This window comes from Aquarana catesbeiana, linkage group LG03 (genome assembly GCF_042186555.1).
Source record: "Aquarana catesbeiana isolate 2022-GZ linkage group LG03, ASM4218655v1, whole genome shotgun sequence".
NCBI lineage: Eukaryota > Metazoa > Chordata > Amphibia > Anura > Ranidae > Aquarana > Aquarana catesbeiana.
Window position 1 is genome coordinate 249,515,970 of NC_133326.1, and position 27,501 is coordinate 249,543,470.

Sequence of the window (27,501 nt, forward strand, 5' to 3'; positions counted from 1 at the left end):
GCACTCATGTGACCCGTGAATAATATCCTAAATATATAATAAATATACCGTAAACAAGACATCCCCTGAAAATAAGCCCCAGTGTGTTTTTTGTAGCCAAAAGACCCGGTATTTTCGGGGAAACACAATATCTTTCCCTCACTCCCCTAACACTCTGCTCAGTTGCTGGGAGAAAGAGGAAGTCCTCGGTACATTCCAAGTCACAACTCTCTTCTCACTCCATGTGACAGTGCTGGGAGGCAGAGTGACCAGTCACTATGTATTATTTCTGTCAGGTGGAAAAGAAGTGCGAGTAACATTCTACCTTTACATGGAAGTACAGAGTATATTTTTATGCTCCCGTTAGCTGATTGGAGCAGCAGGGAATTGATAGGAAAGTAAGTATAAACTGCTGATGGGGTCTCAGTTAAAGTCAACATTTTGTTTTTCCCTGCAAGTTTAAAGCACAGTTTCAAGTTGGCATGCTTTTTACATCCCCAATAGACCAAAAAACCTACTTCAGACACACTCCTCCAACTCCTTAAACTGGAGTTTCTGGTGGAGAAATGAATTGGGGATTTAAGCAACCATTTGTGACCTAAAACTAGATGAGCTATAATACCTATGGGGAAAAACGGATCCAGGACCAGGAAAACGTTTCTGCTTTGGACAGACTTGAAGGATAAGCAAAACCTTCCTAATAAATATTAACCCCCTCACCCCTGTACTCATTGAGAGTAAGATCCTCCATTTTCCTCCTATCTACTTTTGCCTCTCTCCCATAGGCGTCACCAGGGGGGGGCTATCGAGGCTGGAGCCCCGAATGTGGAGCTCATAGCCCCGAGTCTCAGCGGGTGTGGACTGTGGAGGAGAGAAGAGCCGGCGGGTCGCTGCTGTGGCGGGCGGCATTGGAGGTGGAGGAGGGACGATCAGGCATGTACAGGCACTGAGCCATCGGACCGCCACCCCCCCCCCCCCCCCCCCGCAGCGCTCACCTCTTCTCCCTGCTTATGTCTCCCGTGCTCCTCTATTCCCCCCCCCCTCATGCTGCTCTATCCCCCCTCCCAGCGCTCACCTCCTCTCCCTGCTTATATAGGCATACAGACATGATCCTAGGAGTGGACACTGATAAGCTTATTGTACGATCCAGAAGTCATGCAGCCGCACACAGCTGTAACATGAACTTCCTCGGCACTCGTTCTCTTGTTCTTTCCTTCCCCCGCTCTCATATAGATTCTCCGTGACAGCAGACAGGATGAAGAGCGGGGGAAGGAAAGAACAAGAGAACGAGTGCCGAGGAAGTTCATGTCACAGCTGTGTGCGGCTGCATGACTTCTGGATCGTACAATAAGCTTATCAGTGTCCACTCCTAGGATCATGTCTGTATGCCTATATAAGCAGGGAGAGGAGGTGAGCGCTGGGAGGGGGGATAGAGCAGCATGGGGGGGGGGGAATAGAGGAGCACGGGGACCAGAGCAGGGGGGGGGACCAGCAGAGCACATGTGGGACCAAAACAGCATTCGGGGGATCAGCGGAGCATGCAGGGGACCAGCGCAGCACACAGCACGCGGCGGACCAGAGGAGCATAGGCGGACCAGAGGAGCATAGGCGGACCAGAGGAGCATAGGCGGACCAGAGGAGCACAGGCGGACCAGAGGAGCATAGGCGGACCAGAGGAGCATAGGCGGACCAGAGGAGCACAGGCGAAACAGAGGAGCATAGGCGGACCAGCGCAGCACGCGGGGGACCAGTGCAGCACAGGCGGACCAGAGGAGCACAGGCAGACCAGCGCAGCACGCGGCGGACCAGAGGAGCACAGGCGGACCAGAGGAGCACAGGGGGACCAGAGGAGCACAGGGGGGACCAGCGCAGCATGCGGGGGACCAGAGGAGCACAGGGGGACCAACGCAGCACGCGGGGGACCAGAGGAGCACAGGGGGACCAACGCAGCACACAGGGGACCAGAGGAGCACAGGGGGACCAGCGCAGCATGCGGGGGAACAGAGGAGCACAGGGGGACCAGCGCAGCACGCGGGGGACCAGCGCAGCACGCGGGGGACCAGCGCAGCACGCGGGGGAACAGAGGAGCACAGGGGGACCAGAGGAGCACAGGGGGACCAGCGCAGCACACGGGGGACCAGAGGAGCACAGGCGGACCAGAGGAGCACAGGCGGACCAGCGCAGCACGCGGGGGACCAGAGGAGCACAGGGGGACCAGCGCAGGGGACCAGAGGAGCACAGGGGGACCCACGCAGCACGCGGGGGACCAGAGGAGCACAGAGGGACCCACGCAGCACGCGGGGGACCAACGCAGCACACAGGGGACCAGAGGAGCACAGGGGGACCAGCGCAGCACGCGGGGGACCAGCGCAGCACGCGGGGGACCAGCGCAGCACGCGGGGGACCAGAGGAGCACAGGGGGACCAGAGGAGCACAGGGGGACCAGCACAGCACGCGGGGGACCAGAGGAGCACAGGGGGACCAGCACAGCACGCGGTGGACCAGAGGAGCACAGGGGGACCAGCACAGCACGTGGTGGACCAGAGGAGCACAGGGGGACCAGCGCAGTGCTGGGGACCAGAGCAGTACGCGGGGGACCAGAGAAGCACAGGGGGACCACAGGAGCAAGGGGGACCAGAAGATCCGGCATGGGTGAGACCTGTCAAAGTTGGCCGGTCTGGATGAAGTCCAGGGCCAAATTTTTGTCTCAGTCCAGCCCTGGAGACGAGCAGGCGGACAAGCAGAGATGACATCATCTCTCTCCGCCCACCCGTCACCAATCTTCCGCTTTCACAGCTGGGACTTCAATGTGGGAGCGATGTGCGGCGGGGAGCAGAGAGATGATGTCATCTCTCACTGCCTGCCACACATCAGCGCTCTTCTGCCCTCACTAAATGGGCCTCTTCAATGTCGGAGGTGTGGTGGGGAGCAGAGAGATTACATCATCTCTCACTGCCCGCCCTGCATCTCCGCTCTCCTGCCCTCACTAAATGGGCCAGTGCTGCCAGCCTGCCACCAATGCAGCGAGAATGCACATTTAGTGGCACTGACTGGCATAGCAAGTGACAATCTGCTAATGGTGGCAAGTGACAATCTGCTAATGGTGGCAAGTGACAATCTGCTAATGGTGGCAGGTGACGTGGCAAGTGACAATCTGCTAATGGTGGCAGGTGATGTGGCAAGTGACAATCTGCTAATGGTGGCAGGTGACGTGGCAAGTGACAATCTGCAAATGGTGGCAAGTGACAATCTGCAATGGGTGGCAAGTGACAATCTGCAAATGGTGGCAGATGATGTGGCAAGTGACACGCCCAGGGCTCCCACTGATTCTGCATTATGGTGAGTTGAACCACTTCATTATATATTACAATATAACAATAGAAACAATGCGCTTTGATCACCCTGACACCATATCAACCATGGTGCCATGAAGATTGAAACGCCAACACCAGCCTTCTTTTGCCCGCAAAAAATTGCTTACCACCAGCGTGCACCCCCCCCCCCCCCGGTTGGTGACCGCTGCTATGGGCTATAGCCCCAGATCTTTTTCAGACCTAGCAACGCCCCTGCTCTCTCCCATTCTAACCGATAATACTTTCCACACACAAAATGAAAATGTCACAAAGAAAAATTAGTAGAAATCTAGAAATCGGAATAGGAAATACATGCTCAAGGGAAAATTGAAGTCAGCACGCCAACATTTGATTTCAAATTCTTTACCAGCGCCTTTTGGTATATCCTATTACTTCATCTTACAGCTTACTTATCTCAAAATACGACTCTCTCGGTCCCTCCATACTTTAAGGGCCCATTTACACCAGAACGTACACACAGCACCTAACTGTGCATTTTTAACAGCATGTTTACGTACATTTGAAGGGCGCTTGAAGCACACTTGAGCGCTGCGTTTTTTTATGCATTTGCAGTACATTTTTCTGTATGTTTTTGGGCTTGGCTTTCTTGTAAGAATATCTACTCTTGTCGGCATTATTCTGGTGCTGGCCATTGCCATTTTGAGATGACGTACTCGTAGGAGGTGCCGTTACTGGGTTCACACACTACTGATGGAAAGAGAGACCAAGAGGCAATTCTGAACCCTCTACAATGACCTTTGTACACATCTGGTCAAGTTTATTTAAGCAGCAAATCATTTTTTGGTCTTTTTTTTTTGTCTGTGTAAAAATTATATATATATATATATATATAATTTATTTATTTCAGGTACTTATATAGTGCCGTCAATTTACGCAGCGCTTTACATATACATTGTACATTCACATCAGTCCCTACCCTCAAGGAGCTTACAATCTAAGGTCCCTAACTCACATTCATACATACTAGGGACAATTTAGACAGGATCCAATTAACCTACCAGCATGTCTTTTGGAGTGTGGGAGGAAACCAAAGTACCCGGAGGAAAGCCACGTGGCACAGGGGGAACATGCAAACTCCAGGAAGGTAGTGTCGTGGTTGGGATTCAAACCAGCGACCCTTCTTACTGCTAGGCGAAAGTGCTACCCACTACACCACTGTGCCGCCCACAATATAACACACACACTTTACTTAACTGTGCTCAACTGCACTGCAACGATGTCAACTATGTCCATAGGATTACCTTGATTTTGAGCTGTCTATGCAGTTGAAGTGCAGTTCAAAATGCTTCCAACTATATTCAGTGTGAAAGGGCCCTTACTGACAAACTTCCCCCTTTCTCTGGAACATAGATCGGGGGATCCTTACCTCTGCTGTCTCCAGTGCCACTTATACATTTACAGTTATGTCTTGGAATGTTCAATCATTTTGACTTACCTGTTCATTTTCTATTTGCTTTAAATAACTACATCAGTGAGAAATACCGTATTTATCGGAATCTAACATGCACAGGCACCTTAATTTTAAGAGGGAAGTTTCAGGAAAAAAGCTTTGAAGCAAAATAAGGGTCTGTGCCCATCAATGCAGCCCCACCATTGCCCATCAATGCAGCCTCACCACTGCTCATCAATGCAGCCTCACCACTGCTCATCAATGCAGCCTCACCACTGCCTCACCACTGCTCATCAATGCAGCCTCACCACTGCTCATCAATGCAGCCTCACCGCTGCTCATCAATGCAGCCTCACCACTGCCCATCAATGCAGCCTCACCATTGCCCATCAATGCAGCCTCACCATTGCCCATCAATGCAACCTGATCAGTGCCCATCTGCAGCCTCACAATTGCCCATCTGCAGCCTCACCATTGCCCATCAATGCAGCCTGATCAGTGCCCATCTGCAGCCTCACTATTGCTCATCAATGCAGCCTGATTAGTAGCCATCAGCGCAGCCTTATCAATGCATGGAGATTAGAGCCGTCGGCATACACAGAGCGGGGATCTCCCATTTACTCGGCTACCGCTGTTATACAGAGTCCCACCTTCTGGACCGGCTCCTATGATAGACATTGAATGTGCCGGCATTGGACCAGTGTGCTGTCTATCATAGGAGCCAGTCCACGAGGCGGGACTTAGTTTAACAGCAGCAGCTGAGTAAGCGGGAAATCCCCGTTCTGTGTAATCCTGCGGCGCTCACCCCCCTGCCTTCCCCTCCGAGGCAGCCCAATGGAAAATATTGGCGCATAACACGCACACATCATTTGCACTCTGTTTTCAGAGGGAAAAGGTGCGTGTTATACCCTGATAAATATGGTACTTACCTATGTACTCAAAAAATTGATTGGAAACACTGTATGCTTTATTTATATCTTGTCCTTATTCTGTATTGTTGCCTTCCAAAACCTAATTGTATGAATAAAGTTTAAAAATTAATATTCTATTGCTCCTCACAATTGGTTGAGAAATATTCAGCAGCTGTACATGTATTTCATGTATATACAAAATAGAGAGAAACACTGTAGGAGGGCAAAAAGGCTGCCACATCCATTTGAATATACAAGCTATTCTCTGATTCCACTTGGGACTTTCAAGGCAGCAAAAATAATTCAAAAAAGGATTACAAATATATGCAAATATTAACAAACTTTATTAATAATTAATCCTATTGCACATAGATATTCAAAACCCATGGTTTCAGTGACAGCAGGTTTATAAAGCGACATAAGTAACTGCCAACATGCCTAACTCATACGTAGTAATATATGTGCAATATAATTTCTCATAGTATTCAAAAAAGCCGCCCAATGCATTTCAATCGAGGCAGTATCAATCTTCTTGGGGCACGGCCAAATGGCATCTCTATTAAAAAACATAAAAAAACATACACGAGATCATAACCATCATCCATATGCAGGCGGTCTCTGGGTTACATACAAGATAGGGTTTGTTCTTAAGTCGAATTTGTAAGTCGGAACAAGTACATTTTTTATGTGTAGCTCCAGCCAAAAAAAAAAATTTTTTACGTTTTTTTGGATAGCATAGGGAAGGGTTAACACCTCTGTAACATTTGTTTTGCTGTCTGTGCCCCTGTTCAGAAGATTTCACCTCACTTTATGTCCCTATGACAATTGGATTTTGAAAATTTTGGGTTGTTGTGGAAACAAGGATTGGTGATAAAGCTTCAGTGGAGACACCTTTTCCCCATGATAATGCGTACAGGAGTGAATTTCCCTTCCTAGGGGTAGATTTACTCTCGCTTCTTATTGTCTCCTTCCATTTGTAAGTAGGAGTCGTTTGTAAGTCGGATGTTTGTAACCCGGGGACCGCCTGTATAATGGAAATTCCAAGGTTAGGAAAACTTATCCATAGGTGTTTAACTCACTCAAAGCATATATCGCTATTCAACATCCACTGGAACTCATTAAAGGAAGAAGATCTTCCCTCTGGACCACAAGATGCAGATGCAGCTTAGGGCGCCCTGTGAGGGCCCACAAGGAATCTCAGGGACCCAACTAATTGGTAGAGAGCAAGAATAGAAGTGTAGCACCCAGCAAGTTGTCAAGAAATTTAATTTTTTTTTTTGTTGCCTTTAAAGTCCCAAAGGGAATCAGAGGATAGCTTATACATGTATTTCTATGCAGAATATGTCTTCAGTTGAATGCCAGAAAACATAGATAAAGAAAATTAACAGACAAAAACATCTAAAGTTATTTCCATTATCACCTTTTAAATGAGCTCCTACAAATTTTTACCTCTGGAAGCTGAAGCTAGTTATAAGCGACCTAGAAAAGTATGGGATTGGTGGATGCCTGCTGTGATATAAATCTATCTGCAGATTGTTTGAAATATTTAGAATAAGCTTAGAGCTTGTGGGACCTTTCATGACATCTCTTTAAGGTTGAATGTAAAAACTCCATTTACTTGTATATAATAAAAAAGCTAATATGATTTAAAAATGTTCACATGCTTCAAGGTGAATGGTAGCCTGGAAAAATTTTAAAATTGGATTTAAGAGAAGTATCATATCATTATTGTGTGTTCTGGTGTTTACAGTTACCTTGTTCCTTGAGTTTTGGAAGCGCCGACAAGCCGAGCTCGAGTATGAATGGGACACAGTTGAGTTTTTAGAACAAGAAGAACAGCCTCGTCCTGAATATGAAGCAAAGTGTACTCATGTAGTTGTGAATCCAATTTCTCAGGTAAATGTTGTATATTTACTGCTCTAACTGCTGGCGGAAAAGATGTTTGTTTTTTTTTGTTTTTTTTTTTTTTTTTTTTTTATAATAAAACTGTATTTTTTATTCTTCACCTATATTTAGCAAGAAGAACATGTGCCTTATACAACCTGTGGAAAATGCATGAGGATGACCTTCTGTACAAGTGCCGTTTTTTTCTGGGTAACACATTTTCTTAAACAGCTTTTTGGGGATTGACTTTGTCTTATGTATCGTACAGGTTACAGTTACTGTATGTTATTTTATTTTTAGCATGGAGAACTCAGCTTGCGTAAAGGGCAACATTGTTTCTGCCCCTCCTGGGGCATTAACTGACTTTTCACAGCATCATCTTCGCTATCATCCTCTTATTTAATATTACTGAATATAATTAGTTTTAATTGTTCCACTTCAGTTATTTTTATTGAAAAGGATCAGAAATACAGTAAAAAAGGCATACACAGCAGGCTATGTAAAAAAATACTTTCTGTAGGACGAACAAGTTTTATGTTTAAAAATATTTAACTAATTCTTGGCGCATATGTAAGCCCAAAACCTTTTTATTTTTTAGGTTTTGCATAGAGTAAAGTTAAAAGCCCTGTCGGTTTTTGTGCTGTCTGAGTCCTGTTGAGGAAATTTACCTTTAATTCCTGTCACACAGACACAGTGGGAAGTTACAGAAGATGTCTAAAAAGTTATGGTGATCCCCCGTTAGACAAATCAAAAGGGAAAAGCCGCTCCCAGGATCGCCACACCTGGATAGGAATAGACACCTAATTTAGCCTCACAGGTGTCGGCTCTGCACAAAGTATGGAGAAATTAAGAAAAATCCTGGACGGCCACACTCAGTGAAAAAGAAGGCACCTTCATTGTGACAAAAAAATACCAAAACGGGTCACATAAAAAGTGGATGTTACAGGACAGCAGCTAACGCGTTTCACATCTACTGATGCTTACTCTTAGCTATGAGTAAGCATCAGTAGATGTGAAACGCGTTACCTGCTGTCCTGTAACATCCACTTTTTATGTGACCTGTTTTGGTATTTTTTTGTCACAATAAAGGTGCCTTCTTTTTCACTGAGTGCGGGCCATCCAGGATTTTTCTTCATTTCTCCGTAATCCTCCGTTAGACTATTGTCACTGGAAGATTTCCCCTTTCATCCCACCTCTCGTTCTGGTGTCGGCTCAAAATTTTGTAATTCATATCATTTTCATTTCTGGGGACACTGGTCACAGGACAAATAGAAATGTGTTTCTACCCATTGATGACATAGACTACAATAAAAACCCAACAGGTGTGATAATCTATCCCTATCTTCTCTGTCCAAGAAAAAAGTGTTGGCTATATATGCACTTTAATATTTCAAAGCTCAAAATTTGCTGTTTTTGTAGTGAGGGACAAAAGTTGATGTAAATGTACCTCTAACATTGGACTTTGGTGTAAAATAAAGGAAACTTCTTCAGCTAGGTACTGATGCCAACCAAGCAGCTGTTTTTCTCTTACACTACAGCGTAGGCTGATTTTTAATTTTTTTTCTTCATTTCATTGTACAACCATAAAATACATTTTACTTTGAATATAAATTCATATAAATGGAATGTATATCCTGTATAATTAATTGGTTTAACACTTGGGTCTCTTCATAATCCTCTTTATAGGCATTAGTTCTAGATAAACAGGAATAGGTAAACTCTGTTGCTCTGGTCTCTTTTAGTTACTTCATTCCTGATCTTCCTTCACAATATCAAAGTTTTCTTTTAGCCCTGTGTTGATCGGCTATGGGCTTGTCATTGGCATCCGTTTGAGACACTTCTGAGATCATGCAGAATTTTCTGACCGTTTCATTTGGCTTGCAGGTGACCTTTTCTTGCACTGCATTGGACCTGCTTCAAGCAGATTTTGCTTTCCCATAGATACATATAGTAATGCAAAACCCATTTAAAGCAAAGAAAAGCCAACAAGTCCTTCCAGAATTTTAGGAATTGTCTAATTTTCTGTAATTATAATATTACACATTGCTATTACTATAATGCTTTGTATGCATTTTCACAGATTATGTTGATCGTTGTATCAGTAGTTGGAATTATTGTGTATCGACTTTCTGTTTTCCTGGTATTTTCTGCAACCTTACCAAGAAACATTAGTGGAAAAGAGGCTATCCAGAAATACCTGACTCCACAGGCGGCCACCACTATCACGGCATCAATCATCAGCTTCATCATTATCATGCTATTGAATATACTCTACGAGAAAGTGGCAATAATGATCACAGATTTTGGTGAGACTCACAATCCTTTTTTAATGACTAAAAAGCCAATAGAGGATGAACTTATTTTATTCAAACTGTTTTAAAACCAAAAACAGTAATTTCTGGAAATATTCCCTTATATTAACTTCCCATGATATTGTGCTTATCAGAAAGCTGTCTGAGAGTAGAAGTGCAAGCATAGGTCTGTGCTAAGGAAATCCGACTCTGTTGCACAATTCTGCCATCTTAACATATTCTAGGCACTAGGGTGGAGGAGAAGGCAATTCGGCTTACAAGAAAAGTAATTTGGTTTATAAGATGGAGAGAGCACATTAAGGATTTAGTCAGTGGGGAGTTGGTGCTCAATTGAAGTCCAGTGAGCAGGTTGAAGTTGTGGAGGTGCACAGGAAACTTGGGATCTACAGTCTCTAAACAGCACTGTAACCCTCTTGATATAACGTGGCTGGTGAAATAGTTCACATAAATACTGTACGTTTCAATTATGTATTTGGTTTTCATGGCCAAGGTTTAGCTTGGGGTAAGGAGTTACCCTTCTAACTGTTTCATTTCAGAGCCTGTTCCATGCGTCTCTACAACCAGTCAATAAAATATCTGTTGATTTGAAGGGGAAATGTGCTATTTTATTGTGCAGGCTTTTATCAGGGCTATGCAAAACACACATTGGATTGCTCAAGATATGTAAGAAGCCAGTGGCTAACCAATCCACCTGACTCTATATACAGTGGGGACGGAAAGTATTCAGACCCCCTTAAATTTTTCACTCTTTGTTATATTGCAGCCATTTGCTAAAATCATTTATGTTCATTTTTTCCTCATTAATGTACACACAGCACCCCATATTGACAGAAAAACACAGAATTGTTGACATTTTTGCAGATTTATTAAAAAAGAAAAACTGAAATATCACATGGTCCTAAGTATTCAGACCCTTTGCTCAGTATTTAGTAGAAGCACCCTTTTGATCTAATACAGCCATGAGTCTTTTTGGGAAAGATGCAACAAGTTTTTCACACCTGGATTTGGGGATCCTCTGCCATTCCTCCTTGCAGATCCTCTCCAGTTCTGTCAGGTTGGATGGTAAACGTTGGTGGACAGCCATTTTAAAGGTCTCTCCAGAGATGCTAAATTGGGTTTAAGTCAGGGCTCTGGCTGGGCCATTCAAGAACAGTCACAAAGTTGTTGTGAAGCCATTCCTTCGTTATTTTAACTGTGTGCTTAGGGTCATTGTCTTGTTGGAAGGTAAACCCTCGGCCCAGTCTAAGGTCCTGAGCACTCTGGAGAAGGTTTTTCATCCAGGATATCCCTGTACTTGGCCGCATTCATCTTTCCCTCGATTGCAACCAGTCATCCTGTCCCTGCAGCTAAAAAAAACGCCCCCACAGCATGATGCTGCCACCATGCTTCACTGTTGGGACTGTATTGGATAGGTGATGAGAAGTGCCTGGTTTTCTCCACACATACCGCTTAGAATTAAGGCCAAAAAGTTCTATCTTGGTCTCATCAGACCAGAGAATCTTCTTTCTCACCATCTTGGAGTCCTTCAGGTGCTTTTTAGCAACTCCATGCGGGCTTTCATGTGTCTTGCACTGAGGAGAGGCTTCCGTCGGGCCACTCTGCCATAAAGCTCCGACTGGTGGAGGGCTGCAGTGATGGTTGACTTTCTACAACTTTCTCCCATCTCCCGACTGCATCTCTGGAGCTCAGCCACAGTGATCTTTGGGTTCTTCTTTACCTCTCTCACCAAGGCTCTTCTCCCCCGATAGCTCAGTTTGGCCGGACGGCCAGCTCTCTAGGAAGGATTCTGGTCGTCCCAAACGTCTTCCATTTAAGGATTATGGAGGCCACTGTTCTCTTAGGAACCTTACACTGTGAGCTGTAAGGTGATTTTAGCAAATGGCTGCAATATAACAAAGAGTGAAAAATTTAAAGGGGTCTGAATACTTTCCGTCCCCTCTGTATAATGTAAATTTAACTTTTGAACAAACTGACTTTTTAATAAGATTTTGAAAATATGCCATTTGTATTAAATTTTAGGTATACAAACATTAGGGAGGTATATAAGGTAGATATATTAGATTAGCTCCAGGAAGCAAAGTACATCAGTTGTTAATACTATACATAAAAAAATGCTAAGGTGAGTAATTAGGCTCGATTCACACCTATGCATGTTGCTTTTGAGCGTTTTTGGAGGTTTTTTTTTCATGCTTGCCACGTTTTTGAGCAGCGTTTTTGCGGCGTTTTTGCCGCGATTTGCGTTTTGCGTTTTTTTTTTTTTTTTTTTTTTACAGTTTTTTTTTACAGTCTAAAAAAAAATTAAAAAAAAATAAAGAAAAAAAACAAAACGGCAAAAACGCATCAAAAACGCATCAAAAACGCTGCAAAAACGGTGCACTTGCGTTTTTGATGCTTGTCCATTGAAATCCATTACATGCAAAACGCTGCTTTTTGCATGAAAAAAAGTCCCCGACCCTTTCCAAAAATGCAGAGAAACAAAAAGGCATTGCTGTGAACATGTTCCATAGGAACCCATGTTAAAAAATTCCCGTGCATTTCTGCAAAATGCAAAATGCATCAAAAAACGCACTAGTGTGAATGGAGCTTTACACTGGATTTAAATTTATTCAATTTAAGTTTCATACTATGCATACTATGAAATGTAGGCAGATTCAGCAAGTTTCTCACAGTTTTGGCTTTGACACAATTGTTTACTATGCAGCCTTCCTCTCATCAGTGGCTGCAGGGGGGGCTCAAAGAAAGGGAGGTGCTTGAAACAGTGATCTCTCTGACTTCCATTTTTTCTAGCTTATTTAATCCCTAATGAGCAGGGCAACAATGGCGATTTAGTATAAAAATCAGAACCATTTATCAGGCAGGGGTAGTTAAAGTGTCACTAAACCCACATCATAAAAGACTATCAATAAATGGTGTAGTACATGCTGTTTATACTCGCTCAGTCACTATTAGATTTGTTTTCTGTATTCTGTAAACAAAACCTGCTCATTTCCCCAATTCAGCTAGGGACTTTGCAGCTGTGGTGGCAACTCTGCACATGCTCAATTTTCAGTGAGTTTCTATGCTGAGCATTTCCTCCTAATCACATCTGAGCAGCCCTTGTGACTATAAAGTCACACATGTGGGTGTATACACAGTGCTAAATGACAGCACACTCCCTCCTCCTTCATGCCCACTAACCAGCTAAACACAATGGGGGCAGGATATTGCATGTCGATTAATGGTGGCTTCACCTTCCTGCTATTCTAAGACAAAGGCTTGAGGGGCGTGACAACCTGTGACTGGCAAAAATCCGCCCACACCATGTTATTTTCCGCAAAATAATAAAGATTTGATTTCAAATATGTATTTGTATGACAATTTAAAACAGTTTGATATTATTTTTTTATTTTTACTCTGTATTCCAAAGGCTGTTTTTTTGAACCTGTGACCAGTAGCAGAGGGCTAAAAGCTCCTCCTGCTTATGTTTTCCTGCAGACAGGTTGGAAAAAGGTCTGGGTCATGTGACAGCTGTAGATCGATTAGGAAAAAGGTACTTAATTTTTTTTAATTAAAAAAATTAGTGGCATCATCCACCTACAAAAATAGAAGGGACAATGTAAATCAACCACTTCCCGCCCGCCGTATGCAGAATGACAGCCGGGAAGTGGTTCAGTTATCCTGACTGGGCATCATATGAGGTCCAGCAGGATAAGCCGCAATTGTGCGCAGCATGGCAATCGGTGGTGTGTAAGTCTGACACACCGCATCTCCGATCGAGGTAAAGAGCCTCTGACGTAGGCTCTTTACCACGTGATCAGCTGTGTCCAATCGCAGCTGATCAGTGTAAATGGCAAGAGCCATTTATTGGCATTTCCTCCACTCGCACTGCCAGATGCGAGTAGAGGAGAGCTGATCGGCAGCTCTGACGGGGGGGGGGGGTCTGTGCTTATTGATTATCAGTGCAACACCCCCCCGAGGATGCCCACCCAGAACCACCATGTATGCCAATCAATGCCCAATAGGGATGGCACTCAGTGCCCATCAGTTATGCCTGCCAGTGCCCCCAGATCAGTGCTGCCTAACAGTGGTCATAAGTGCCACCTATCATTGCCCATCAGTGCAGCCTTATCAGTGCCAATCAGTGAAGGAGAAAGCTTACTTATTTACAACGTTTTGTAACAGAAACAAAAACTATTTTTTTTTCACAATTTTTGGTATTTTTATTTGTAGTGCAAACAATAAAAACCCCAGAGGTGATCAAATACCACCAAAAGAAAGCTCTATTTGTGGGAAAAAATTATAAAAATTTTGTTTGGGTACAGTGTTGCATGGACACGCAATTGTCATTCAAAATGCAACAACGTTGAAAGCTGAAAATTGGTCTGGGCGGGAAGGGGGGAAGTGCCCAGTATTGAAGTGTGTGTTTTAGTATCACTTTAAGTCTGCATAATAGCAGAATGTTCATGCTTGACTAGATTGGTGCTCTGATCTGCTATTTCCTTTTTAAGAACTTCCAAGGACAAAGACAGATTATGAAAACAGCCTTACCACCAAGATGTTTCTATTCCAGTTTGTCAACTACTACTCTTCTTGTTTCTACATTGCCTTCTTTAAGGGAAAATTTGTTGGCTACCCTGGAGATCCAGTGTATTGGTTTGGAAGATACCGTAACGAAGAGGTAAGCTATTTTTATTCACTGATATTACTGGGTTTTCAACTGCATCAATTAATTTTCTGTCTCAGTAACTGTTCAAGATCACAAAAAAATCACCACTAAAATCTTAATGTTTCTTGACTTTAATTTTTTTTTCCAGTGTGATCCTGGTGGATGTCTTCTTGAACTTACAACACAACTGACAATTATAATGGGAGGCAAAGCTATATGGAATAACATTCAAGAAATTCTTGTACCGTAAGCCCCTTTACTAATAATAAAAAACGCATAACGGAAGCTAGCAAAATATAGCAAGTCTACTACCTAATTTACCTGCAACTATGCTTTTACACACCATATACAGCCACAGTTTAAAACCCCCCTAATGTGTTTTATGACTGCACTACAGCCCCTTGTCATATAATTCTAATGTGCATGTTTCTTCTCATGGTGTAGTGTGCGTGAATAGGATGCAGCGGCAACAGGAAGCACAATAGGTCTGCCTTTTTCACTGGCTTAAATTGCAGTTCTACTTTTGCAGTCAAATTTAAGAAAACACCACTATATGTTATGCTCCCATTTACACAGCATGCCTAAAAATAATTTTCAAAAAAGTTTTTTCTTACCTTTCTTGGTGTTTGCTTGGAGCAAGCTCCGGTACACTCCACGGTACTCTGAAGAATTTTAAATGAGGGTACACTTATGTCATGTACACACGGGCAGACTTTTCAACCGGACTGGTCCGACGGGACGAATCTGTCAGACAATCCGGCCGTGTGTGGGCTTCATCGGACCTGCATTGGACTTTAGATTTAGAACATGTTTCAAATCTTTCAGACAGATTTGAGTCCGATCGAAAAATCAGTTTGTCTGTATACTAGTCCGACGGACAAAAAAGGACGCAAGGGCAGTGATTGGCTACTGGCTATGAACTTCCTTATTCTGGTCCGGTCGTACGTCATCACGTTCAAACTAACAGACTTTAGTCCACCCGTGTGTACACGGCATAACTCTGTATAAACTAAAATCACCTACGCTATGTACTCCACCTATACCCAAAACTGTGATCATTCTAATGGCCTTTCTCAGACAGCAGCTCTTAAAAATTATATGAACATTAATCTTAAATACAAAGAGTCTATATATATATATATATATATATATATATATATATATATATATATATATAGTGCCAGAAGCATCTATTCCAATGGTTTTTTTTTTAAGCACATGATTAGAGCCTGAGGCTTTAATTGGCTTCAAAAAAGGGTGGAATGGGGCACAGAGCACTGCGTCCCAAGCCCACCCACTTGTGTGACAATAGCGAATTAATATTCGCTATTGTCTTCCTGATTCCCCTCCTGGCCAATCAGGAAGCAGCTCCTGAGACCCGATTGGCCAGGGAATCTTAGGACACACTGGCCAATCACATCTCAGGACACACATCCTGTTCAGCCTGGAGGAGAACGGAGAGGAGAATGGCCCGGCTCTTCGTTCCCCCTGCCCCCTATGTTAAGGTGAGTCTCCGCCGCTGTCTTCTCGTTCATCTAACGCCCGGTGGGGTCATTGGTGGGCTCATGGCGATCGCCGCTTCCTGTCTGCCATTCGTCTCCCGCGGGGGTGGATGACGTTAGTTTGCCAGCACCCTCCCTCCAAATATTTAGCACCATCCGCCAGTGTGTGCATTTATATTTCATTCAACCGCTTCCACTTTTCATCTCCTAGTGCTTTGTGCTCCCACACTCACTGGAGGGATTTAACGCTCTGCTGGCAGCAAAAAGAGTCAAGCAGGCATTATAGATGAATCAAACCAGCATTAGAGATGTGCTTCCTCTCAAGCACACATCTAGGCTCCTTGGCCTCTTGCTCTGTTCACTCTTATGCTCTTATGCTTCCATCTACAATATATCAGTCTGCATAGGACTCTGCCATATATGTGGACAAAAGTGTAGCAATTATTAAAAACTAATATACAGCATTGCACTCACTTGGTAAAACACAGTTGTGTGCAGGTAAATTATGTAAACCTGGAAGCGCCGCTGTGGAGTGCGCTCCACAGGTCACATGTGATGTCACCAGAAATTCCGCCAGCATGTTACGCCCCTCCTCTGATCATCCCTAAGAGAGTGTTGGGTGGATTTCCTGGTCCTGCCTTCCGATGTCGTCAGATCTGGCCTGTGGAGCACACGGTGCAACAGCGCTTCCAGGTTTCCTTCCACCACTGGTAGAATGAAAGAAAATCATTCGACTAAATGTGTTGATGGGGAATGCCTCCCACAATGCTATTGTAGTCTGCCAGCGGGGGGCGTGGGGAGCCTTCCCAGCTGTCAGAATACAATGGATTCTGCTAGCGGCTATTGCCGCTGGCAGTAATCCTATGTAGAAAAATCCAACATGCTGGTTGTACCCAAATTGATCGATTTGCGTACAATCAGCCTGCCCATACATGGATCGAATTTCAGTTGACGGCTTTACACATCTAGCACTGTGCATGTGAGATAATAATAGTACAGAGATAAATCTGTCACAAGGATTCAGAAACTCACTCAAGAAGTTATGGGCAGCTGCAGTTGAGAGATGAGTTGAGTTGCAACTTATATATAGAGCGGTCCTTTACCCCGCAGGGTCCCGACATGCTTACAAACACATACACATACTAGGTCCAATTTATAGACAGGACCCGAATAACCTACCAGCAGGTCTTTGGAGTGTTGGAGGAAACCAGAGTACCCGGAGGACACCCACGCAGGCACAGGGAGAACATGCAAACTCCAGGCAGATGGTGTCATGGTCGGGATTTGAACCAGCGACCCTATTGCTGCTAGGTGAAAGTGCTAACCACTACAGCACTGTGCTGCCCATTAAATTATTATATCATAGGAATACTTGCATAATAGCCTCTGCGTCTGGTCTGAGTGAAATGCAACAGCAGCTCCTGTGTGTGTTTCAGTTCTCTGTGTCTACTTCATGGAAACGCCCCTTTATATAACATTACAATCCCCCAATCAGGGGTTTCTGACCCAGATAGCTGGGACATGAAGTGCCTGTCTGTAACCCACTAACTCTGGTAATTACAAGCAAACTTATTTGCGAATACAGACAGCAGAGGGCAGAAGACCCCTACATGTGTTTTATTAAATGCATAATATGGAAAATAATTCTTAAAGAATATATTTTCAGTGTATTTTTTTCTTATTTACTAGCTGGATAAAAAACCTTATTGCACGATTTCGTTCTTCGGGAATAGAAACAATTAAGCCAAGATGGGAACAGGATTACCATTTACAACCTAATGGACAATTGGGATTGTTCTATGAATATCTTGAGATGGGTAAATTCTGTATTATATTTCTAATGTTCATACCAATAAGTGTTGAATAAAGAGCTTCTAAATTAATATGTTTACCCATGGTAGTAATGTGTTTTTTTTTTTTTTTTTTTTTTTTTTATACCCACATCTTTTGATTCCCTTTGCTCCCCTGTTCCACTGCCTCTCTCCTAACTTTCTTTTTCTCCTTCTCTGTCCCTCCCTCCATTTCTTTTATTCTTTTTATCTCTTCCTTTCCGGCTCTTCAACTCTCTTTCCCTGTGCCCTCCCTCCAACTATCATTCTGCCCCCGACTTTTTCTCCTGTGCTTGTTCCCATACTCCATCATCGAATGTGTACAAATATACATATCGATGGCTGTTTCTCATGGAAGCTATTGTGGTAGACACTGTAGATTATGCCTTTGCATTACTATACTGTTGTTTTAATACTTGGCTTTATTCCTTCTCTCATAACAGTAATTCAATTTGGATTTGTCACCTTGTTTGTGGCATCATTTCCACTTGCACCTGTGTTAGCACTTGTGAATAATTTATTGGAAATTCGGGTTGATGCCTGGAAGATCACCACCCAGTTCAGGCGTATGGTACCAGAGAAAGCACAACACATTGGAGCCTGGCAGCCAATCATGCAAGGAGTAGCCATACTCGCTGTGGTGACCAATGTATGATAAGTATAAAATGGCTTAATTTTTCATTTTATAAAATTAGCTCATGCTGTCATTGTCTACAGCAATACTACAGTCAGTGTTTAACCTTTTTGGTTCAGTGTTTTTCCTATGCAGCCTTAAAGGAGTTTCTTCACACTTGTACTATAAATGGGCATAAACATCCAACTGGATAGGGCCTATTAAATGGCCTATTAAATCATTCTGTGTTTTTTTTTCTAATTAGACAGTGAGGTTGATTTACCAAGGCTGGGTTCCCTAGTTCCCACCTCATCCCTTTAAACCCGAACACATATGAATTACACAGGTTCTGAGGCTAATTTAAGTCAGATAAGGCACCAAGTGAGTTTAATTACCATCTTAATCAGCCGCAGAACCTGTGTAATTAATATGTGTTCGGTTTTAAAGGGATGAGGTGGCAACCCTACCGGGTTCACATATGTGCGGCTGGGGGTTCGTGCCTGGGGTCCGGTGTGTTCCTGTAACCAGTTCAGGTGCAATTCAAGTCCGAATTTTAGCCTGAATTTGCGCATGAACTGGACCCAAAGACGCACCGGACCCTTTTTTCAATCCGGACCGTGTCCACCCCTGACATGTGTGAACCGGCTCCATTGATAGCTGGTCACACTTGCCTGTCATGCAAATTGGATGAGGAAAAATTCGCATATGTGTAAACAAAGCCTAAAACTGAAGAGTGTAAAATCGGATGCAGCTGTGCATAGAAACCAATCAGCTTCCAGTTTTGTTTTGTCAAAGCTTAATTAAACAAGCTGAAGTTAAAAGCTGATTGGCTACAATGCACTGCTGCACCAGATTTTGCACTCACCAGTTTTAGTAAATCAACACAATTATATGCTTTCTTCAGCTGTTTAGATGGGCTTGACCTGACTAGTACACAACCAACAAAAAAACACCTTACAAACTACTCATTAGCACAAACACAGAAATGGGCACTTGGGGCTATATACTTTTGGTTGACCGCATGCATTGTTTTTTATAATTCAAAACAGGAGGTGGCTTTCTTTTCTTGAGATATTTTTGATGAATGCAGATAGAGTGAATCTGTGCACAAATCAGTGAAGGCCTCCCAAAAATAACGAGCCAAAAATGAACAACCTATTGAAAGATTGAAAAAAAACAAAAAAAAAAACAAGCTTTTGCTGCAATATTCATCCTCAATCCAGAGATATCCCCCACACCTGAAACAGGTCTTTTTGTTCAGTGAATGTGGCGCACTCCACTTCAGACATGATAATGGTGCAGGAAGTTTAGTTATTTCCCTGGAATGTTTTGCCACAGAGAAAGTCAAGCTTCATCTTCTATTGGCAAATCAAAGAATTTTCAAATTCCCCTTCACTATCAACTGAATCAAAATAGAATCATTGTCATGCAGGATTATAGTTTTTCTGTCACAAAAATTGTAATATTGGGTCAGCAGACTGATCATTTCAGCATGTGTTTTCCAGCAGAATATACATATGATTTGTTGAGATTTACACCCTTTAGGGCTGGTTTACACCAGATGCAGTTCAGTGCATTTTTTAATCTGCATCAAAAAGGCATGTACAGTGTTTTCCATGTATTTCAATGGCCCTAGTTCACACCAGTGCAGTGCGTTCCAGTGCAGCCAACAAAAGTAGAACATGCTGCATTTTTTTCTGTATGGAACATGGTAAAGCGCATTGAAAATGCACCGAAAGGCACATGTCGTGCATTGAGATGAAGAAAAAAGGAGGGGCAAAATGCACCAGAATGCATCAAAAACGTGTAAACACGCATGCAGAAATGCACCTAGAACACAAAAGTTGTGGTGTAAACTGGCCCTTGGAAAGCAGAGTTGTAACACGCAGAATAGCCTATACTGAAATAATCTCTATAACCATCCAAAAATATTCAGTCAACCACCCATAAAGACTTCTTTTCTCTGCTATCAGGTCTCCTGATTGTACCCTGGAACTACCTTTATTGTAGAAAATAAGCTGATAGTAATAGCTATTTGGTACATAGAATGTGTGAAATATATTTATATGGGTATCGGATATGTATCTGTGAGCAAACTGCATTTTTATTTTGTATTATTTAATACAGGCTATGATCATTGCCTTTACATCTGACATGATACCACGTTTGGTCTATTACTGGTCTTTTTCTGTACCTCCCTATGGCAACCATTCATCGAACACCATGGAAGGATACATTAATAACACTCTTTCAATATTCAGCATATCAGATTTCAAGAATGAAAGCAGACCAGTTCCTCCAATATGGTTTGGCAATCAAACTACATGCAGGCAAGTAGTAACTGGTCTACTTTACCGTTTTATACCTATTCTGCTCTGGAAAATTAAAGTGTTTTCTCTTCATTTCTGACAAGTTGTATTAGATTATGATGAGATTAATCGCACATCCACCTGGGCTGAAGCAAACCCTGCAAGAAAATGATTTTAAATTGAACTTGCCACTTCCCTTGTGTGTTAGCCAAAGGTTCTATGCAGCTTTATGCACAGCCATGTGCTTGCCCCGAAACTAGGGGCAACCAAAGGTCTCATGGTGGCAGCCAGAATAGTCCATTATTCTGAATATGTTAGTTCTTCTCCTTCTGCTGTGCCCATCAGGAAACCAAGGCAGAAACCTTACTATGGGTGGCATAGCCAGACTTAAAGCCCAACTCCAGGAAAATAAGGAAAAAAAAAATGCACCCTTTTAGTTGCCTCACATACTGCAAGGGTTAATTGCTTATGTCCAGAGGAGAGATAAAGAGGTTGTATCACTTACCTGATTCCTTCCTACTCTGCTGAGCCCCAGTCTGTGAGTGGAGCCTTCATGTCATCACAGACATTAACATATGTATGGTATGCTGAGGAGGCAAGAGTATGACCAGAACCAGTCTCAGCTTATAGAACAGCTGTTGGGGACCGGTTGCAGCACTGGAGAGAGTCTGCTGGAATAAGGAGTAAAGTCCTTACTCCTTAATCCTCTGCTCCTAGACTATATGAGTAACCCCATACGCCTTATTCTTCTCCTCCTAGACTATATGAGTAACTCCTTAATCTTCTGCTTCTAGAATATACAGCGCCTTGAAAAAGTATTCATACTCATTGAAATTTTCCACATTTTGTCATGTTACAACCAAAAACATAAATGTATTTTATTTGGATTTTATGTGATAGACAAATACAAAGTGGCATATAATTGTGAAATGGAAATAAAATGATAAATGGTTTTCTATTTTACTTTACAAATAAATATGTGAACGTGTGGCTTTCATGTGTTTTCAGCCCCCCTGATTCAATACTTTGTAGATCCACCTTTCACTGCAATTACAGCTGCAAGTCTTTTTGGGTATGTCTTTACCAGCTTTGCACATCTAGAATGATATTTTTGCGTCTTGCCACAGATTCTCAATTGGATTCAGGTCTGGACTTGGACTCGGCCATTCTAACACATGAATATGCTTTGATCTAAACCATTCCATTGTAGCTCTGGCTGTATGTTTAGGGTCGTTGTCCTGCTGGAAGCTGAACCTCTGCTGCAGTCTCAAGTCTTTTGCAGACTCTTAACAGGTTTTCTTCAAAGATTGCCCTGTATTTGGCTCCATCCATCTTCCCATCAACTCTGATCAGCTTCCCTGTCCCTGCTGAAGAAAACATGATGCCCCACAACATTATGCTGCCACCACCACGTTTCACAGTGGAGATGGTGTGCTCAAGGTGATGTGCAGTGTTAGTTTTCCGCCACACATAGCGTTTTGCTTTCAGGCCAAAAAGTTAAATTTCTGTCTCATCTGACCAAAGCACCTTCTTCCACATGTTTGCTGTGTCCCCCACATGGCCTCTCACTCACAAACTGCAAACGGGACTTCTTATGGCTGTCTTTCAACAATGGCTTTCTTCATGCCAATTTTCCATAAAGGCCAGATTTGTGGAGTGCAGGACTAATAGTTGTCCTGTGGACAGATTCTCCCACCTGAGCTGTGGATCTCCAGAGTTACCATGGGCCTCTTGGTTGCTTCTCTGATTAATGTTTTCCTTGCTCGGTCTGTCAGTTTAGTTGGACAGCCATTTCTTGGTTTGCAGTTGTTCCATACTCTTTCCATTTTCGGATGATGGATTGAACAGTGCTCCGTGAGATGTTCAAAGCTTGGCATATTTTTTGTATAACCTAACCCTGCTTTAACCACTTCAATACAGGGCACTTGTACACCTTCCTGCCCAGCTTTCAACGCTATCACACTTTGAATGACAATTGCGCGGTCATGCAACGCTGTACCCAAACAAAATTATTATTATCATTTTTTTTGCTCACAAATAGGGCTTTCTTTTGGTGGTATTTGATCACCACTGGGGTTTTTATTTTTTGCGCTACAAATAAAAAAAGACCGAACATTTTGAAAAAAAAATGTTTTTCTTTGTTTCTGTTACAAAACTTTTGTAAATAAGTAAGTTTTCTCCTTCACTGATGGGCACTGATGAGGCTGCACTGATGGGCACTGATGAGGCAATACTGATTGGCACTGATGATGAGGCACTTTAAATGCAGCACTGATGGGCACTCATAGCCGGCATTGATAGGTGGCACTGATAGACAGCACTGATCAGGAGGCACTGGCAGGTATCACTGATGGGCATAGAGTGCCATCCCTAATGGGCTCTAGTGGGCATCCCTGGTGGGCATCCCTGATGGGCACGAGTGGATACCCTCCGGGGCTGCACTGATAATCAATCAGCGCAGACATCCCTGTCAGGAGAGCAGCCGATCGGCTGTCCTCTACTTGCGTCTGTCAGTGCGAGTAGAGGAAATACCGATAGACGGCTTTTCCTGTTTACACTGTGATTGGACACAGCTGATCACGTGGTAAAGAGCCTACGTCAGAGGCTCTTTACCTTGATCAGAGATGCAGTGTGTCAGACTGACACACCTCGCCACGAACGCAGCGCTGTGCGCCACTGCGGGCATGCGATCTTGGCTAATCCTGCTGGATGTCATGTGACGCCCAGTCAGGATAACATAACCACTTTCTGCCTGTCATTTTGCTATATGGCGGGCAGGAAGTGGTAAGCTTCTCCACAACTTTATCCCTGGCCTGTCTGGTGTGTTCCTTGTCCTTCATTATGCTGTTTGTTCACTAAGTTTCTCTAACAAACCTCTGAGGGCTTCACAGAACAGCTGTATTTATACTGAGATTAAATTACACACAGGTGAACTCTGTTTACTAATTAGGTGACTTCTGAAGGCAATTGGTCTCACTAGATTTTAGTTAGAGGTATTAGAGTAGAGGGGGCTGAATACAAATGCACGCAACACTTTTCAGATACAGACAGGTCCATAAATATTGGGACATCGCCACAATTCTAATCTTTTTGGCTCTATACACCACCACAATGGATTTGAAATGAAACGAACAAGATGTGCTTTAACTGCAGACTTTCAGCTTTAATTTGAGGGTGTTTACATCCAAATCAGGTGAACGGTGTAGGAATTACAACAGTTTGTATATGTGCCTCCCTTCCTCTGCTCTCCATCTTGACAGATCCCCCACAGCTTCCAGGAGAGGAGGGAACCGCTTGGGGGGGGGAACGAGGGGGGGGGCAGAGGAGGAGGACGGGGCTAGAGAACATGGGGCTTGAGGAGGAGGAGGAGGAGGAGGAGGAGGAGGACACATCGGTCGGAGGAGGAGGACAGGGGTCCGGAGAACACGGCGGACATTGGGGGTATGATCAGTGTGGCAGAAGGACAGTTGCGAACACTGATCTCCCTGTATGGCACTTCAGCTGACAGCTGGGAGAGGGAGAGGAGGAGGAAGCAGCTGTCTGAAAAGCTATGCAGGAAGATTGGTGCTCGCAACTGTCCCCCCGCTGCACCAATCATCGTCCCGTTTAGGGTCCTTTCACACTGGGGCGGTTTGCAGGCGCTATTGCGCTAATAGCGCCTGCAAACTGACCCGAAACAGCTGCTGCTTTAATTCCAGTGTGAAAGCCCCGAGGGCTTTCACACTGAAGCGATGCGCTGGCAGGATGGTAAAAAAAGTCCTGCCAGCAGCATCTTCGGAGCGGTGAAGGAGCGGAGTGTATACCGCTCCTTTACCGCTCCTGCCCATTGAAATCAATGGGACGGCGCGGCTATACCGCCGGCAAAGCGCCTCTGCAGAGGCGCTTTGCGGTGGTTTTAACCCTTTCTCGGCCACTAGCAGGGGGGTAAAACCGCCCCGCTAGCGGCCGCATACCGACGGTAAAGCGCCGCTTACGATAACGCCTCGCCCCAGTGTGAAAGGACCCATAAGGAACAATCATCCATGTGTGCAGTGTGGGTCACGGTGGCCCCCCCCCCTTTTTTGGGGGCCCGTGTGCAGTGAACACCCTGCACACATGGATGATATGCCAGTGGCTCCTAGACTATATGGGAATCTCCGTACTCCCTAATCCACTGCTCCTAGACTATATGAGTAACTGCTTACTCCGTAATCTTCTGCTTTTAGACTATATGAGTAACTCCTTAATCCACTGCTCCTAGACTATGAGTAACTTCTTACTCCTTAACCTTATGCTCCTAGACTATGACTAACTCCTTAATCTGAAAACAGCTCCTAGACTATATAAGCAATCAACCCTTACAATGCAGGAGGGCCCCACTGCAAGGGTGCTGCAACAGCAAAACAATTTTTCTGGTATATGTGCAATGTTGAGGCCCCATTTATATCTGGGTGCTCTAGAATCACTAGTAGAATCACTCAATTCTGTCTGCAATTCTGGAACATGATTTTACTGCGAAAAACGCAAAATGCGCAATGCACGTTTGGGTGCCATTACTGTTCATGGCATCCCAAACCTGCAAAAGAAACGGGCGTTTTGTCTTGCAACAAAATACGTGCAACACTCTCAAAACTTGCTTTCCAAAGACTTGCCAAAGTGGGTGCCAAAAAAAGGTACAGGAGCACGTTTTTGGAGCAGGGAGCTGGTGGTGCTGTTCAAAAAAAAAAAAAAAAAACACACATTTAAAAATATACTAAAAACTCAACACTTTGCTATTGCTAGAGGTGAATGGGGCCTGAGGCACTATAAACAAGCAGGTTAAATGCAAACAAGCTTAGAATAACACAAAGCAACTCATGCAATGAAACATACAAGCAGCAGATAAAGGTTTAATACAACTATACAAAAATGCCTTTTGAAAAATAGAGGTGTATGGAAGAGGATCAAGTAGGGCTGTACAGTAAATGGGGTAAAGCAGGCTGATGGGTAGCAGGTAGCCTAAAGCAAATAGCAGTACAAGTAAGGAAATGAGAAGGAATGCTAAGGCAGAGAGTAAGGGGCAAGGTGGAGTTCTCCATAGCCTTGGTAAACACAGACAATAATTTGGCATTCATTAAATAGACAGACACCCAAAGACACAAGGTGTAGGGTTAATCCACCAAAAAGTGATTAATTATTGAAGGGTTGTATAGGCAGGAGCCACATGCTGGGTTTTTATAGTGGTTGGGTTCTACAGCACAGCAGTTATTTTGTGTGTATATATTCTCATAAACCCTGCGGCTTGAGTTCAGAGATCTCGCTACTGGGGTGCCCAAGAGACATAAGATGCTGTACTATGAACTAAAATTAACCTATCACTATGTGTAGTTAATTTTATTTTTCAGGGCCGATATTCGGGTAACTGCAATTTTACCACCAAGGAACACAATGTAACACCCATTATACTATTGCTGCATAACAGCATGTACTGGATTTTCATAAAGCACTGTTCCTTTTACAGTATGTACTGATTAAGCTCTACCAGCCAAGTTTTCAAAAAATATAAAATATAGAACTATAGAAACAAAGTAACCTGTCTGTTTGAAAATACCAGATGGACCTATACTTAAAGCCCAACTCCACTTAAAATCATTTTTTTTGCCCATCCCTCCCTCTCAACCCCTCTCCAAAACTGGCCATACATGTATTGAAATTTGTCTGGTTCAGCAGGTACTAGCCAAATTTTGATTCATGTATGGCCGTTGCCGTTCATAAGACGTCGATCTATCGATTGACTGGGCTTGATCAGCGCATGCAGCCAATAGGCTGCATCTTCTGGTGTATTCTGACAGCAGGGGAGTCCAGCTTTCAGAATACAATGACACAGCGGGGACAATTTCAAGGTTCTGTTTTTTTTGTTCTGTTGGCTGGCTGAACATAAAAAAAAAAAAGCCATGTACAGCCAGCTTAAAGGCTAAGTTAACCTTTTGTAAAAAAAAAAAAATAATAATAATAATAAATGCACATCTTTTTGCAGGTGAAAAAAAAGTGTTTTTTTTTTTTTTGTTTTTTTTGCATCCTGTAAACCATTGCACCCACGATGATCAGATCGCGGGTGCAATGCCTGGATCCTGCAAACCCTTAGTACATTGTCTCCCCATACCTCCGATACGGGCAGGAAGAACTATGAGGGCATTCACCAATGCCCTCGCAAGTTATTGTGATCTTCATTCAGTCATTGTGTGTCATCAGCCGCAATGGATGACAGTACTTGTAGTCATTCAGTAAACTGTGAATGACACAGCTGTGTGGGTAGAGCCCTGCACGGGCCGTGTTGTTTTTAAATTGTGACAACGGGTGTGGGGAGAACATCCATTGCCCGCTGTCACAGAGCGGAGAGTGCTGGTGGCGGGAGATGGGTGGATAGGAGCATGTTGCATGTTACACCCTACATAAATATGGGTGTAACATGCTCCTAAAGATGAACTTGTGCTAAAAAAAATCCTTCTAACCCATCCTGCCCAATGTTAAAGTTTTCCTTTTGACCTGGAAACCAGTTATATTCACCTGGACTATCCTGGACTTTGGCTTTTAAAGGAAACCTGTCATAAAGGAATCGTTAAGGCTGCCATTGCTGAAAATGCAAGTTGCCTGGCTCTCATGCTGATGCATTATCAGTGCTTCATAAATCACTTAACGGAAGCAAGTATAGAGCTATGGAATTCTTGAACTCATTTACAGCATATATGTTCCTGGCGTATAACTTAAAGGAAATCTATGGTCACTGCGTATACT

General features: G+C 43.6%; 1 protein-coding gene across 3 annotated transcripts in view; it reads left to right on the forward strand.

Annotated features, from left to right (window-relative positions):
- Window positions 1–27,501, forward strand: part of ANO6 (anoctamin 6) — a 179,545-nt gene that overhangs the window by 141,075 nt on the left and 10,969 nt on the right. For all 3 annotated transcript variants that reach the window (XM_073619954.1, XM_073619955.1, XM_073619953.1), the window contains exons 11-18: window positions 7,405–7,550; window positions 7,671–7,748; window positions 9,619–9,844; window positions 14,338–14,507; window positions 14,644–14,741; window positions 17,687–17,814; window positions 18,270–18,475; window positions 20,567–20,769. In XM_073619954.1, the coding sequence (XP_073476055.1) occupies window positions 7,405–7,550; window positions 7,671–7,748; window positions 9,619–9,844; window positions 14,338–14,507; window positions 14,644–14,741; window positions 17,687–17,814; window positions 18,270–18,475; window positions 20,567–20,769 (1,255 nt within the window). The remainder of the gene's footprint in view (window positions 1–7,404; window positions 7,551–7,670; window positions 7,749–9,618; window positions 9,845–14,337; window positions 14,508–14,643; window positions 14,742–17,686; window positions 17,815–18,269; window positions 18,476–20,566; window positions 20,770–27,501) is intronic.